This window comes from Ursus arctos, unplaced genomic scaffold, assembly GCF_023065955.2.
Source record: "Ursus arctos isolate Adak ecotype North America unplaced genomic scaffold, UrsArc2.0 scaffold_24, whole genome shotgun sequence".
Classification (NCBI taxonomy): Eukaryota; Metazoa; Chordata; class Mammalia; order Carnivora; family Ursidae; genus Ursus; species Ursus arctos.
Window position 1 is genome coordinate 43,980,018 of NW_026622919.1, and position 14,587 is coordinate 43,994,604.

Genomic DNA, 14,587 nt, shown 5'->3' on the forward strand with positions numbered 1-14,587 from the left:
TGAAAGAACACAATGTATGATTCCACTTATGTGAAATTCTAAAACAGGTAATACTAATAATCTATAGTAAGAATAATTAGGGGCTCCTGGGTGGCTCAGTCGCTTCAGCATCTGCCTTCGGCTCAGGTCATGATCCTGGGGTCGAGCCCTATGTCGGGCTCCCTGATTAGCAGGGAGTCTGCTTCTCCCTCTCTTTCCGCACAATTTCTCCCCTCCGGCCCCCACTGGTGCTCTCTCTCGAATAAATAAATAAAATCTTAAAAAAAAATTAGATTAGTGGTTACCTAGGATGGGGAGTGGGACTGGGGAGATTAACTGCAAAGTGGCACTTAGGAACATTTTGGGGGATTGTAACATTCTATATCTTGATTGGGGTGGTCATAACTCAGGTAGATATATACCATCAATACTTTCAAATGTAAGATTTTATTGTATGTAAATTACATACCAACGAATTAATAAAAGTAAAGGTATTAACTTTAATAAAGATTATTTTCAGATATCTAAAGTTATAAAGTAAAAACATAATATTCTTTTACATATATGAGAATTACATTAAAGAAAAAGGGTGGGACAGGAAGTACGGAGGCAAACATTTATGTCAATAGTTAAGTCCTCTCTCTAGGTAACATACTTCTTCCTCTTACCCATTTCAACTTTTTTTTTTCTTTCAGATTTTATTTATTTATTTGAGAGAGAGAGGGAAAGAGAGAGAGCATGACAGGGGGGACAGTAAGAAGGAGAAGTAGGATCCCCGATGTGGGGCCCGATCTCGGGACTCCAGGATCATGACCTGAGCTGAAGGCAGATGCTTAATGGACTGAGCCACCCAGGCACCCCTCAACTTTATTTTTTTATTATGGCCCATATTTATTTAGTCTTGAGCCAAAGATGGTTTGTATGTTTATCTGTAGATAGGCAGGCAAACTTCCATCACTCACCTTCAGGTTTTTATGCATCAGCTACCCCCATCAACCGACTCCATGGGAGCTTGTTCATCTCTAAGCAATCCTGCCTGCAAAGTCTGGAGCCCAAGGCATTGTCCTGACTTTCTGGTCCTTATAGTTACACTGCCACAACTCTGAAGATTTTTTTGCTCTTGGGCACACCTCCAAAATGTTGTAGATCATCTTGTGTATAAATTCAGTCCTCTTAGAGCACTCTCAAGGGTTTCTCAAAAATAAAGTTCTCTCTCCAAAGACTCATATTCTAGACACTCAGGTATCTTTGGGCTGCAGGGCATTCCAAGATGTGAAGAACATCCAACCCAGAGAGAAAGAAGCAGATAAATTCAATCTGAGCATCTGTTCCCCTCATATGAACTTTTACTTCTTTCTTCATTCTCAAGAACCATTATGGAAATCAGATAATCTCCCTAAACCAGGTCACAAATTCCCAAGCTCGGGATGCCTGGGTGGATCAGTCAGTTAAGTGTCTGCCTTCGGCTCAGGTCATGATCCCAGAGTCCTGGGATCAAGCCCCGCATCGGGCTCCCTGCTCAGCGGGGAGCCTGCTTCTCCCTCTGCCTGCTCTGCCTGCTGTTCCCCCTGCTTGTGCTCTCTCTCTGACAAAATAAATAAATAAAATCTTTAAAAAAAAAAAAAAAGAATTCCCAAGCTCCTAGTGAGAAATCAAGCTCCCAGTGAAAATAAAAGAACTGTCAAAGTTAAGAGAACTGGAGGTATACTAAGAAATATTTGTTCCCCCACCCTACTACCATATTTATATTCAATTAAGAGTGTGTGCTCTAAACTTGGACTGCGTGGATGTGACTCCTTCATTCTTACCTGTGTCATCCTGGACAAGTTCTTTCTTAAAGTTCAAATTCCCATGGGGCTTCTGTGACATTTAAATGAGATAATTTAAAGCATTAAAACAGTACCTAGCACACGATAAACACTCATTAAAAGTCAGATGTTTTGCTGAGGGCCCTCTTGGGAAAACAGATCCAGACATGTGACTCTTCATATATACTCTGAAAAAAACATATTTATAGCATTCTGAATATAACTTCTTCCTGAAGAGCTCAGAAACCTGTCTGGCAAACATGGAGGCAAAGTATATGAACTCTTAGGTAATATGCCCTACATTCCAAAATTAAAGACAGAATGAGGAAGACTATTTATACCAGAAATCTTTGGTTTTTTTATTTTTTTAAATTTTTTACCTGGGCCAAAATCTTTGCCTGAAGATGACTACAACTCTGGCAGCCACCAAATTCCTAAAACCAGTGGTTCTCAAAGTATTTTACCCAAACCATCGGCATCACCTGGGAACTTGTTAGAAAGCAATTTTTTCTGTCTCTCCCTCCCAAATAAATAATCAGTAACCACTGAGGGTTGGGCCCAGCATCGGGTATTTTAACAAGGCCTCCAGGTGATTCTGATGAATGCTAAAGTAAGAAAATTATTATCCTAGAACAAAAAGAACACCTAGTCATTGACCTACCCATAGCATGAGCATAAAGATAGCGGAGTTCAACAGGGCCCATTTGGGGAATTAGGTTTATAAATCAGGCAGTAACTAATAAATCTGAAAGTACCTGAGTAAACAGAAGTAGTAATCAGTAAGTCTATAAATTTATAAACAATTAGTAAAGAGGTAAGAGAGAGCACAAAAAAGGTGAGGGAGGGCAACAATGAGGTAGGCAGAGAGATATACACAATACAAACAGTCAGTGCCAGGGCCACTGGTGAAACGAATCATCAAGCAAAGCCACCCATCAAGGTATTTACTGCACCTCAAATGAGAAGGGGAAAAATTTTTTATAACATTTGCTAGACAGAAACCAGAGGACTTCTCAAAACACTACATAACTTTTACTAAGTTTACATCCATATCAAGAGCTTCTTCCACTACATAGGCAAAACAGAAAAGGAAATAGATACAGTTCATAGTTCATTTCTAAATATATGGCTGGACATGGTTTTTCTTTAGATATCTACAGATATTATTATGGTATGTCCACACAAGTGAATATAATGCAGCCACTAAAATTCATGTTCTAGGTCAACATGGAAATAATATGCAGGATATATTGCTAAGTGAACAAAGCAGATTACAAAACAGTATATATGATTTGATTCTATTTCTGTTAAAAAGCAAAAAAATTTCACATATGTCTGTCCATCTATCCATCTACCCAACCAGGATAGAAGGATCACAGAATCTTATTTTTCCTTACTGATAATCTTGATTTTCCTAGTATTTCTAAAATGAATATCTATTTTATAATATAAAGAAATGTTATTTTTTTTAAAGATTTTTTTTAAAGATTTTATTTATCCATTTGACAGAGAGAGAGAGAGAGAGAGAGAGAAAGCACAAGTAGGGGGAGCAGCAGAGGGAGGGGGAGAAGTCCTCACCGAGCAGGGAGCCTGACACGGGGCTCGATCCCAGGACCCTGGCATCACGACCTGAGCTGAAGGCAGACACTTAACTGACAAAGCCACCCAGCCATCCCCAGAAAGGTTATTTTTGTAAAAAACAAACAAACAAAAGCACCTTAAAAAGCACAGACCTCTGAATTAAATAATTCTATATTCACTATACCAACCGAATACACAGAATACACCCCCATGCCCTGGGATCCCTCCACTGTCTACTGTGTCCACTGCCATGGCTGTGGTATCTAGAATAGTGCCTGATGCATAGCAGTCAATAGCTCTTAAATGGGAAAATGCCCTCTCTCTGCTATAAATCATTAAGAATTACTGCCAGATGGATAGAGGACAGATGGAATCAGGTCATTAAGAGCCAACTGACAGCTTGCATTCCTAAGAAATCAACTTATATTTTATTTTTTTAAGAAGTCAACTTCTAAAAAAATTTCATTTGGTCAGATGTTAGTATGTAGATAAGGAATTGATTTTTGTATACTGACTTTATATCAAGCAACTTTGCAAAATTCACTTTTCTATTAATTTATCCTTATCTTCTTTAGGATCTTCTAAGTATGTATCACATTACTTGCCAATAAAGATAGCTTTACCTTTATTTTTTCCCCTTCCATTTTTTTTTTTTTTAAGATTTTCTTGGAGGGAGGGAGAGAGAGAGAGAGAGAGAGAGAGAGAGAACGCGCGCCGGTGAGCAGAAGCCAGAGGAGGGGCAGAGGGAGAGGAACAAGCAGCCTCCCCGCAGAGCAGGGAGCCCGATGTAGAACTCAATCCCAGGGCTCTGGGATCATGACCTGAGCTGAAAGCAGACTAGCCAAATAAGCCACCCAGGTGCCCTTCCAATCATCTTTTTAATACTTTTATTTCTTTTTCTTATCTTACTGTACTGGCTAGGACCTCCAACATAAACTGAATGGGACTGATAATTACCATCCTTGTGTTGTTCTATTTCTTGACCTGCTTGGTGGTTATATAGTTCCTCATTCTGTGACAAGTCTGTTTAATGCATTTCCATATGTACATTTCATATTTAAAAAGGTTAAAAAAGAAAAAAGCAGCAGCAAGAGAAGTAAACAATGAAGAGCCCAGCAAAATTCTCCAGTTTGGAAGGGTGTATTAGTCACCTATTGCTGCTGTAATAAATTACTACAAATTTAATGGCTTAAAACAATACAATTTATTACCTTACAGTTCTAAAGGTCAGAAATCCTAAAATCAAGGTGCTCACAGGGTGTTGTCAGTTTTGTCAGTTGACAAGGTGTTGACAGTGTTCTCGGAGCCTCTGTGGGAGGCTCTGTGCTTCCTTCTCTTTTTTAGCATCTAGAGGCTACCTGCATTTTTTGGCTCACGGTTCCTCCCTTTATCTTCAAGGCCAGCGGCATACTATCTCCAAATGTCTCTCACTGGGACCTCTAGTTCCATCATCACATCTCCTTTTTCTGACTCTTTACACTCCTGCCTTCTTATAAGGACCTTTGTGATTACATTATTCACACCTGGGCAATCTAGGATCATCTTTCATCTCAAGATCCTTACTTAATTTAATCACATCTGCAAAGGCACCTTTGCCTTGTAAGGTAACATTCAATAGGTCTCAGGAATTAAGATGTGGACCATCTTTATTCTGTCTACCACAAAGTGTGAGGACATAAGGCAGATGCAGAACACCACTTGAAGCTTTTTCACTGCTACAAATCGGTAGCACTCACAACCAGCATTTCAGGGGTAAACTACCACACTAAATGGGAAGTGGCCAGGGGCGCCTGGGTGGCACAGCTGGTTAAGTGTCCGACTCTTGATTTCAGCTCAGGTCATGATCTCAGGGTTGTGAGACAGAGCCCTGTGTTGGATTCCGAGCTCAGTGCAGAGTCTGCTGGGGATTCTCTCTCCCTCTCCCTCTGGCCCTCTTCTTGTGCTCTCTCTCGCTCTCTCTCAAAATAAATACATAAATCCTTAAATAAATCTTTAAATAAACAGAAGTGGCCAGAGAGTAGAATTTCCTCTTGACATGGTAGGCCACAGCTCCAGTGAGGAGGTCGGAAATTGCTGTTATCATTTATGTGAAATAGAGATGAGACACTAGCTCTGGTGTAGCAGCTCCACTATATACAGGGCAGCAAATGTAGAAAATAAATTCATTTATTAAAATTGCATACCACCTGGCCTCCTCCCCACTCTCTTCAGGGTTGTGACTTGGTAATACAAACTTATACCAACCAGCTGTAGAGTGAGAAGGAGATTCTAAATAGTATTTGTGGACAAAGGAGGAATCCCATGAGAATCTACATAACCTATTTTGGAGCAGATATCAGACCTGAGGAAACCTTTCTTTGTTCAAAGAAATGCACCTGGCCAAAATCAGATTGTAGCAATCCAAGTTGGGGCCTATGAAAAGGGTCCGCAACATAAAAAAGGGAGAACATAGCACACAAAGAGATAGAGAAACAAAGTATATTTGTGGGGGAGTGTGGGGAATGTCAAATGAAGAAGATATTTTAAGAACTGAATTTTTAAAATCATAGACACTGTGAAGTATGATAAAAGAAAAATGACAAAACAAAGACAGATAAAAGGGACCTGGATAAAAGGTGGGCAAAAATATAAAGGTTCCAGGATAACACAGGGAAGTAATGTAAGGAAACATAAAATGCAATATCAGACTTAAAAACTGAATTAGAAGCAGTAAAAAGTAGAATCAGCATTCTAAAAATCTCAATCAATTCCAGAGAAGATAAACTTGAGAAGCTCTCCAGCAATGCAGAGGCAAAGCGAAAAGAGGTTAAAATGATGACAGAAAAAGAGATGTAGAAGACAGTGGAGAAAATAATAGAACGGACAGAACGTTAGCGATCAAGGACAGAAGAGATGAAAACTTTACTGGCCCACAGATAGAACGGGATCTGCTTATTAAAAAGCTCATTATGTACCTACGAAAACCTAAAGTACAGAGCCCAATATCTAAACAAATCCTCATACAATTTGAAATTCAAGATTACAAAAAGTTGTAATTTACTCACTTTGGACCAAAAAAGGAGTATGCCTTCAAAGGAAGAAACGTCAGACTTTTCTCCAATTTTTCCTAACCATTAATGCAATGGGATAATACCTATAGTTTTAAGGGGAAAAAAAAGTTGACCTAAGCTAAGTTGCCATTCATATGCAAAGGCAAAATAAGAACAATTTCAAAATGCAAGTGTTCAAAAGTAGTCATGAAGAATGTCCTTGATGATCATTCAATGAAAAGAGCAAAGTACGGAAAAGAATGCAAACCACACTATCATTTTGATCATTCAGGTATATACATGTATAAATATGGTTTTTTTCAGTATAGAAGTAGTCTAAAAAGGTAAATATCAAATTGTTAACAGCAGTTACTCCTGGCGGGTGGTTTTTGACTGTATATATTTTTGTGAATTATTTGATTCTTTCGCATGAGTATGTATCTTACTACAATATTTTATAAAAGTCACCTTAATTTTTAGAAGGCACCCATGTCATCTTCGATGAAAATATTCCTTAGTGTTGCATTTGAATAACAGATGAATCAAAGGACATAATAAGAATAGGAAAGCCAGGACGCCCGGGTGGCTCAGTTGGTTAAGTATCTGCCTTCAGCTCAGGTCATGGTCCCAGGGTCCTAGGATTGAATCGCACATTGGGCTCTTTACTCAGCGGGGAGCCTCCTTCTCCCTCTGCCTGCTGCTCCCCCTGCTTGTGCGCGATCTCTCTCTGACAAATAAAAATCTCAAAAAAAAAAAAAAAAAAGAATGGGAAAGCCATAGAGTAAAAGAACTGATGGTGAGCACTAAAAACACTTAATATAAAATTAATTCTAAATAATTATTGTAAATTAAAAAACAACATGCAATCGTGTGAAAAAGAAAACACATATTTGTAAGCAGTCCTAATTTCCATATCTTAAACATGAGTCAATAGTTTTGGCTTTTTTTCTATTCTTGATGTTGATACTTTGAGAATAGAGGATCAAGTATGTTTTTTAATAAATTAGTTACTGGTAGCACTTAAATATTTTCCAGACCACCAAACAACAAAGCCAATATTTCCCCCAAAACTACGTGTATGTGTGTACATTGTGTACACATACATACTTACGTATATGAACACATACACATATGTATGTATGTGCGTGCACGTGTACACATACACATAGTATGTATATCTTATATACTACATATATAAGTATATAAAAAACATAAAACAAGAACAAAGCATACACATGTATGGTCTAATTTTATGAAAAGAAAAGAATAAGTACACACATATAAGCATGGGGGGAAAAAGACTGGAAGGACATAAATGCTATTAACACTGGTTAATTTTAGGTGGTAGCTTCTAGGTGATTTTTATTTTTTTGTGCTTTTCTATATTTTCCATTTAAAACATTTTGGGGTAATTATGTACATAACAAACAACACTCCAAAAATGTCATTTAACAAATAAACAAGCAGACAAGTCAGGAGTTCCAAAAGTTGGACAATTTAAGCCCCATCTTTAACCTCAACAATATATTTAAGAATGACGAAGTTTCCTAGGATCCTACATCCAGACAGAAAGCAAAGATGCCTGTAAGAATGAATGGAATATGATGTGAGACTTAAAACACTGACTTATAATGACTTATAATAATTTATTCTCCAATCAAGCCAAAGAGTAGCCCCAGCATTAGCTTATTGAAAAGTTCTTTACTTAGCTCTTGGTCAGACAATATGGGGAGGAAGACAAAGAAAACTACAAAAATTAATCTACCTGGGGACGCTAGAATAAGCACTGCTTACATCTATTTATGACATAAATGCACTAGTATCATTAAATAACTAGAGCTTTAGGAAAGTTCTTTAGAGCCTAAGGAAAGACTATATAGACTATATCCTTGGTTAGTATCACCTATAGCTATACAGTCACATGCATAGATTTTGAAGACAATAATTAAGCTTTTTTTTTTACATGGACTAAGGCACAACATGAACTGAACATCTTTCACCTAAAACAGTTTCCTTTTCATCATTTCTCCTATCTGTGTATAGGGTTGTTGGGGTTTCAATGAGAAAATGCACGTAGAGAGTTTAGTGCAGTGCCTGGAACATGATTAGTGACTGCAAGAGCTTAACTTCATTATTATTATAGTTTGATTACTTTTTCAACCACTTGTGCACTATAATGCGGCAGAAAAGACACAGAATTTTATTTGTTTCACTTCCTTTCAGGATGGCTATATACTACTCCTTCTAACCACAAGTTATTACAGAAGATTTCATATATATACAAAAGTAGAATACTATAATGAACTCAATCCACCCATTATTCAGATGTAATACTGATCAATATTTGGCCTTTCTTTTCATTCATACTTTTTTTTTTAAAGATTTTATTTATTTATCTGACAGAGATAGACAGCCAGCGAGAGAGGGAACACAGCAAGGGGAGTGGAAGAGGAAGAAGCAGGCTCCTAGCGGAGGAGCCCGATGTGGGGCTCGATCCCACAACTCCGGGTTCACGCCCTGAGCCGAAGGCAGACGCTTAACCGCTGTGCCACCCAGGTGCCCCCCCATTCATACTTTTATCCACAAATTATTTTGAAGCAAATCCTAGACATCAAATTGTTAGAACATGAGGGGTTTATAAAAAAAAAATTTTTTTTTAATTTTTCTTAAGTAAACCCTATGCCCAACACTGGGCTCGAACTCATGACCTTGAGATCAAGAGTTGCATGCTTGGGGTGCCTGGGTGGCTCAGCTGGTTAAGCGTCGAACTCTTGATTTTGGCTCAGGTCATGATCTCAGGGTCATGAGTTTGATCCCTGTGTTGATCCCTGCATCAGGCTCCATGTTCAATGGGAAGTTTGCTTGAGATTTTCTCTCTCTCTCTCCCTCTCTAGAAGAAAGGAAGGAAAGAAAGAAAGAATGAATCCATGCTATACTGACTGAGCCAGCCAGGAGTCCCAGAACATGAGGTTTTAAAGTATGACAGAAAAGGAAGGGTTCTAATCCTACACTTCCTTACTAGCTACATGACCTTGAGTAAGTAAATTACTTAATCTTCTGAATTTAGATGTCCAGCAGCCACACAATGAACCTAAGATCACTTTCTTTGCCCTGGTTGGCGCTAATTGGTTTCAACATCTGTGATGTTTCTCTCAGAATGTAACCAGCTCCACTCTATTGCTTTTACCCTCATCTGTACTCTTAATTTTTCTTCTGGATAATTCCAATAGCGACCTGTTTTCTTATCTCTTGCTCATTCCATATCCAGGTTTTTGTTTTACTTTTTTTTTTTTTTTTTAAGCTGAATACTAGTCCTGCAAGATGTTCAATAAATCAAAAAAGATCAAGGGTGAAGCAAGTTTGGGAAAAACTGCAAAGGCTATTCTCACAGTACACTACATTAAAGGCTCCAATAAGTCTTACGGTATTGGATTCTGTTTAACATTATTATTTTTTTTTTTTTTGAGAGAGAGAGAGAGAGCATGAGTGGGGTGAGGGACAGACAGGGGAAGAGAGAGCAGCAGACTCCCCAATGAGCAGGGAGCTCAATGGCGCAGGGCTCAATCTCATGACCCTGAGATCATAACCTGAGCTGAAATCAAGAGTTGGATGCCCAGGTGACTGAGCCACCCAGACATCCCTGCTTAACATTACTTTACCACACTTATATGATCATGAAACTCTTTCTTTCACCTAACAATTAAGAACCTACACAACTAGAGTTCTGTAGAACAAGCTTAGGAAGTACAATGATACGTTAATGCCAAATCAGTGCTCCTTGAGCAATGCCTTCGTTGCAATACTACCAGCTCAGCAAAATTTCAAGACTTCCTCCTTAATTACAGGTTCAAATTAACTTATGTTGCTTTTCGCATTTGTACATGCCACCAACTGCCTCCCAAAGTAAGATATTTGCCTTACAAGCCTGCATTTCTCTAGTGTGTGCAAGACAGTGTAATACAGACACGCTCAATAAATACCTGTTGAATGGGCATCGAGGTGGGACCAAACATGTGACCAAACCGGACCAGCACTGAAACTGCACATGTTGCTGCTACTGACAAGTCCTTGACATATTTTACACTTCTTAGTACTGAACACTAAAAGCTGGAGAAAATATCTATCTTTTTCAGATTTCTAAAAGGCCAAAGTTCCTAAAGATTCCCTCTGACAGGTCCATACTAATATCCTAGGTCGGCCATGGAGATGACCCATAGGAGTTTATCATCATTTTTTCATTCTTCTCTTGAACCTCAGTCACCTCTTTCAAAAACAACAACAAAAGAACAAAAAACACAAAGGTACTAATACCTACTTGGCAGGCTTATTGGGAGAACTTAATGAAATACTATATAGAAGTACCTAATCCAGGAACCAATACAGGCTAGATATTCAGGAGATGTTATTTTTCTCTGCAATGGAGAATAAAGCAGAATAAAAAGAAAAGGAAGGGAACATGTTATACAAAGTAGCTAGGGAAGACCCTTCTAACAAGGTGACATTTAGAAGGGAGTGAGAGAGCCACACAGCTCTCTGGGGACACAGTATTCTAGGTTAAGAGGAAAGCAAGTGCAAAGACCCTTAGACATGAGTGCTTGGCTTGTGTGAAGAACAGCAAGGATGCCAATGTGACTAGAGCGTATCAGGTAGGAGGAGAGCAGTAGGAGCTGAGGTCAGAGTTAAGAGCAGGTAGGGGGGGTGTCATATCACTGAGAGTGCTGCAGGATGGTGTTCAAACTTTGGCTTTTATTCTAAGTGAGAGAAGCAGCCATCAGAAGCTTTTGAACAAAGAAGTGACATGATCTTATTGATGTTTTAAAAAGATCATTCCACTTGTGCTGAAAACAAACTGGGGAGTAGGAGGAAGGAGGAACTAGAGAAATCAGTCAGAAGGCATTGCAATGAGCTGATCTAGGGTAGGGTGGTAAGAAAGAGTTGTCTCTGCATTTCTTTTGAAGGTAAAGAAGACATGAACAGCTGGTGAATTAGATATGGAGGTGTGAGAAAGAAAGTAGCCAAGAATAACCCCAAGAATTTTAATATAAGCTACCCAAAGTCAAAGCTGTTATTTACCAAGATGGGAAGAATGAAGAAAAGACTAGGTTTAGGGGAGAGTATGGATCTGAAGATGTTGTTTGACATACCTACTTCACAGTCCTTGAAGCGGAAACCTACCTTAGTCTCGAGCTGCCATGAGCTGCAACTGCCCTGGGGGAGTCTGTGAACCACCACTACAGGCTGAGGGCATGGACTGCTGGCTCTGTCTTCTTCTCTGGCCACATCATATACTTATCATATGCTGCATTGTACCATATGCTGTATCACATACACGTATCATATTGACACTACCGCTGGGAGAGTTGATGAGATAGGGGTTAGGAAGTCTGAAGCTGGTTAGGACTCCTTCCTTGTTCTGCACCAAAAGGCAGCTAAGCCAGTAGCCGACTCCCAAAAGTACCTTCCAGAGTCAAACTCACCTTGTGATCAGAGAAGAACACCACAGGATCCCCTGGCCCAAGCCATGCTTATCCAGTTTCTCTTCTAACTGACCATCTTCCACAACACGTAAACACTGTTAGTTATCCTCAGCCTCACATACTGTAATTCCCCATAATTATCCCCTTCTGACACTACAAGAGCAGGATTACACTCCAACTTTTCACTGAAAAAGTATAAAATGAATATTCCTCTTAAGAGAGAGAGGCTCTCACATTCCCAAGATCCCTACTAGTCATTAAACACATCCAAAGAGGAAGAGTTTTTGATAAGTCAATATGTTTAACCAAGGGGAATCTATACGAAAATTCTGCTGTAAGTAACTATGTCACTGTTTACAGTAGTGCAAAAATTGAGAAGAGTCCCTTAGTTCAATAAAGCAAAGACTGGTTAAAGAAATCTTGGCATACAAAAGAATACAAAGTGATAATCAAAAATGATTCCATATAGGAATGGTTAAGCATTCAACTCTTGATTTGGGTTCAGGTCATGATCTCAGGGTCCCGAGATCAAGCCCCATGTTGGGCTCCATGCTTGGCATGGAGTCTGCTTGAGATTCTATCTCCCTCTCCCTCTGCCCCTCCCACTTGTTCTCCTCTCCCTATTTCTCTCTTAAATACATACATACATATATACATACATAAATAAATAAAATCTTTTTAAAAAAATGATTCCATATAAGAACACATTAAAACAAGATTAAGTGAAAAAAGCAGATTACAGTCTGTATAATGACTTTAGTTTTGTATTTAAAATAGTGTGTACACTAGTAGTTAAATATGATTATGATTAGCAAAAATAACAGCTATGTTACCACTGGGTAAAAGGACTGTGGATAAATTTTTCTTTTTTTTTTTTTTAACTTGTCTATAGTGAACATATAACTCTTCTACTAAGAACAAGTTTAAACATTTTAAATCTTCAATATAGCAATATTTTCATTCAATACAATCTCTCTCATATTTTTAGTTTATGGCTAGGATTTCGTTTTTACCATCTGACATTTTTTAAAAAAACACCTACCTGGGGCGCCTGGGTGGCTCAGTCGGTTAGACACCTGGCTCTTGATTTTGGCTCAGGTCATGATCTCAGGGTCCTGGGATCAAGCCCCATGTCGGGCTCTGTGCTCAGTGGGAGTCCACTTGAAGATTCTCTCTCCCTCTCCCTCTCCCTCTGCCTCTGCCCCTTCCCCTGTTCACACGTGCTCTCCCTCTCCCTAAAACATATAGATAAATCTTTAAAAAACAAGAGCCATCTACCTATGTCTCTCTATATACTTCATCTAGGTCAAAAGGCTTCCACTTAAGAAGCCATTTGTGGCCTCTTCCCCAAAGGCCTCCCCAAGGGATGTGATGTTAACAACTCCGCAGAGAGGTCAGACACAGGGTTCCCCAGCTCAGCACAGGAGACTTTGTTCCCAGGATGTGTGGATGCTACTTCCCCACCCTAGCAACTGCTACATGGGAACATGAAGCAGAGCAGACTGCCCTACCCTCCACACCTGGCCAAAGACCCAACTATTAAGCAGAGACTAAGAGTTCCACAGTCCCCACCAGGGCAACAAGCAACGAGCTTTGTTTTCTATAAACAGACCAGAAAAACGTTCAGGTTAAAACACAGTCCTTAGAGGAAGAAAAATAGAAACCAGGCAGCGGGGAATGCTTCATATTCCTAAAAGCTTTTTTTGTAAGTTAACACATGGTGTCTGCTTCTCTCTAGTCACCTATTTATCACTCTCCTCCTTAGAGAAGGGAAAAAGCCCTGGCTGTTTTCCTAGCGCAGAGTTTTGTGGCTGGGGGGAAGGAGGAGAGGGGGGAGGAAGGAGGGTGCTTTAAGCATGATGCAAACCATTTGGAGCTGAGTGAGAGCACTGCCAACACAAGCTGCACTATTTAAACAAGTGAGGAAATGATCGTATATACAACATGCCAGCGAGCACACACACACACCAAAGGAAGTCGAGAGGGCTTTTTTTTCAGGACACAGAGCTGGATGTCAGCGGCTAAAAGGTCGATATTTTCCCTTAACACCCTTCTCAATGACTTAATCATGTTCCGTTTGCACAGAAAACTTCCCAAGAATAAAAAAGTCTGGAGAATTAAGAGGAGGGGTGAGTGGGGAGGGATGTTTGGCCTGGGGCTGACCTTATCCGAGGTTTTCTCCACGTAGCAGGGGTCCTGAGGGGCAGCCAGCAAGGGGACAAAGCCCGAGAGAAGCCGATCCTCTTCCAGGATAAGAAGGGTGAGGTCATCGTCCGGGTCCTTGTACAGTGGCACCTCAGACTGATTCACCGCAGTCAATATGTTACAGAAATCAGCCAGCATCGACCACACATCCATAGCAACCCTGTGAGAAATAAGGTCAGAAAGAAGAACAGCTCTAAAGAAGGACCAGTTAAAGTATTTTGAGGACTTGTGAGAAGGGAGGTACTGGTGGCAAATGTCTATGGTTGGCAACTGCCAGAAAATCTTACCCAGAACACTAGGGTACAGAACTGCATCCATGGTACCGATCTGGTGGGCGAATGTCCATCTATGCAAAGTTGAAATTGATTAGGGGGAGTTTTTAAAATCCTAACCAGAGAGGAAAAGGAATTTAGAGAATCAGTTGCCTAATGCAGGTCCTGTCACCTTTCCAGACAGTGTGCCTGAGACACTTACTCAAACACTCTAGACACCCAGTGCCTGAGGCAGC

At 39.7% G+C, this 14,587-nt stretch overlaps 1 protein-coding gene across 9 annotated transcripts in view; it reads right to left on the bottom strand.

The window, feature by feature from the left end:
• SMG6 (SMG6 nonsense mediated mRNA decay factor) overlaps nucleotides 1–14,587 on the bottom strand; it is a 228,562-nt gene that overhangs the window by 102,169 nt on the left and 111,806 nt on the right. For 8 of the 9 annotated variants that reach the window (XM_026517857.4, XM_057317740.1, XM_057317741.1 and 5 more), the window contains one exon: nucleotides 14,038–14,239. In XM_026517857.4, coding sequence (XP_026373642.1) covers nucleotides 14,038–14,239 — 202 coding nt within the window. Of the gene's footprint in view, nucleotides 9,288–14,037; nucleotides 14,240–14,587 lie in introns of all 9 variants that reach the window. The other variant, XM_057317742.1, reaches the window with a different exon arrangement.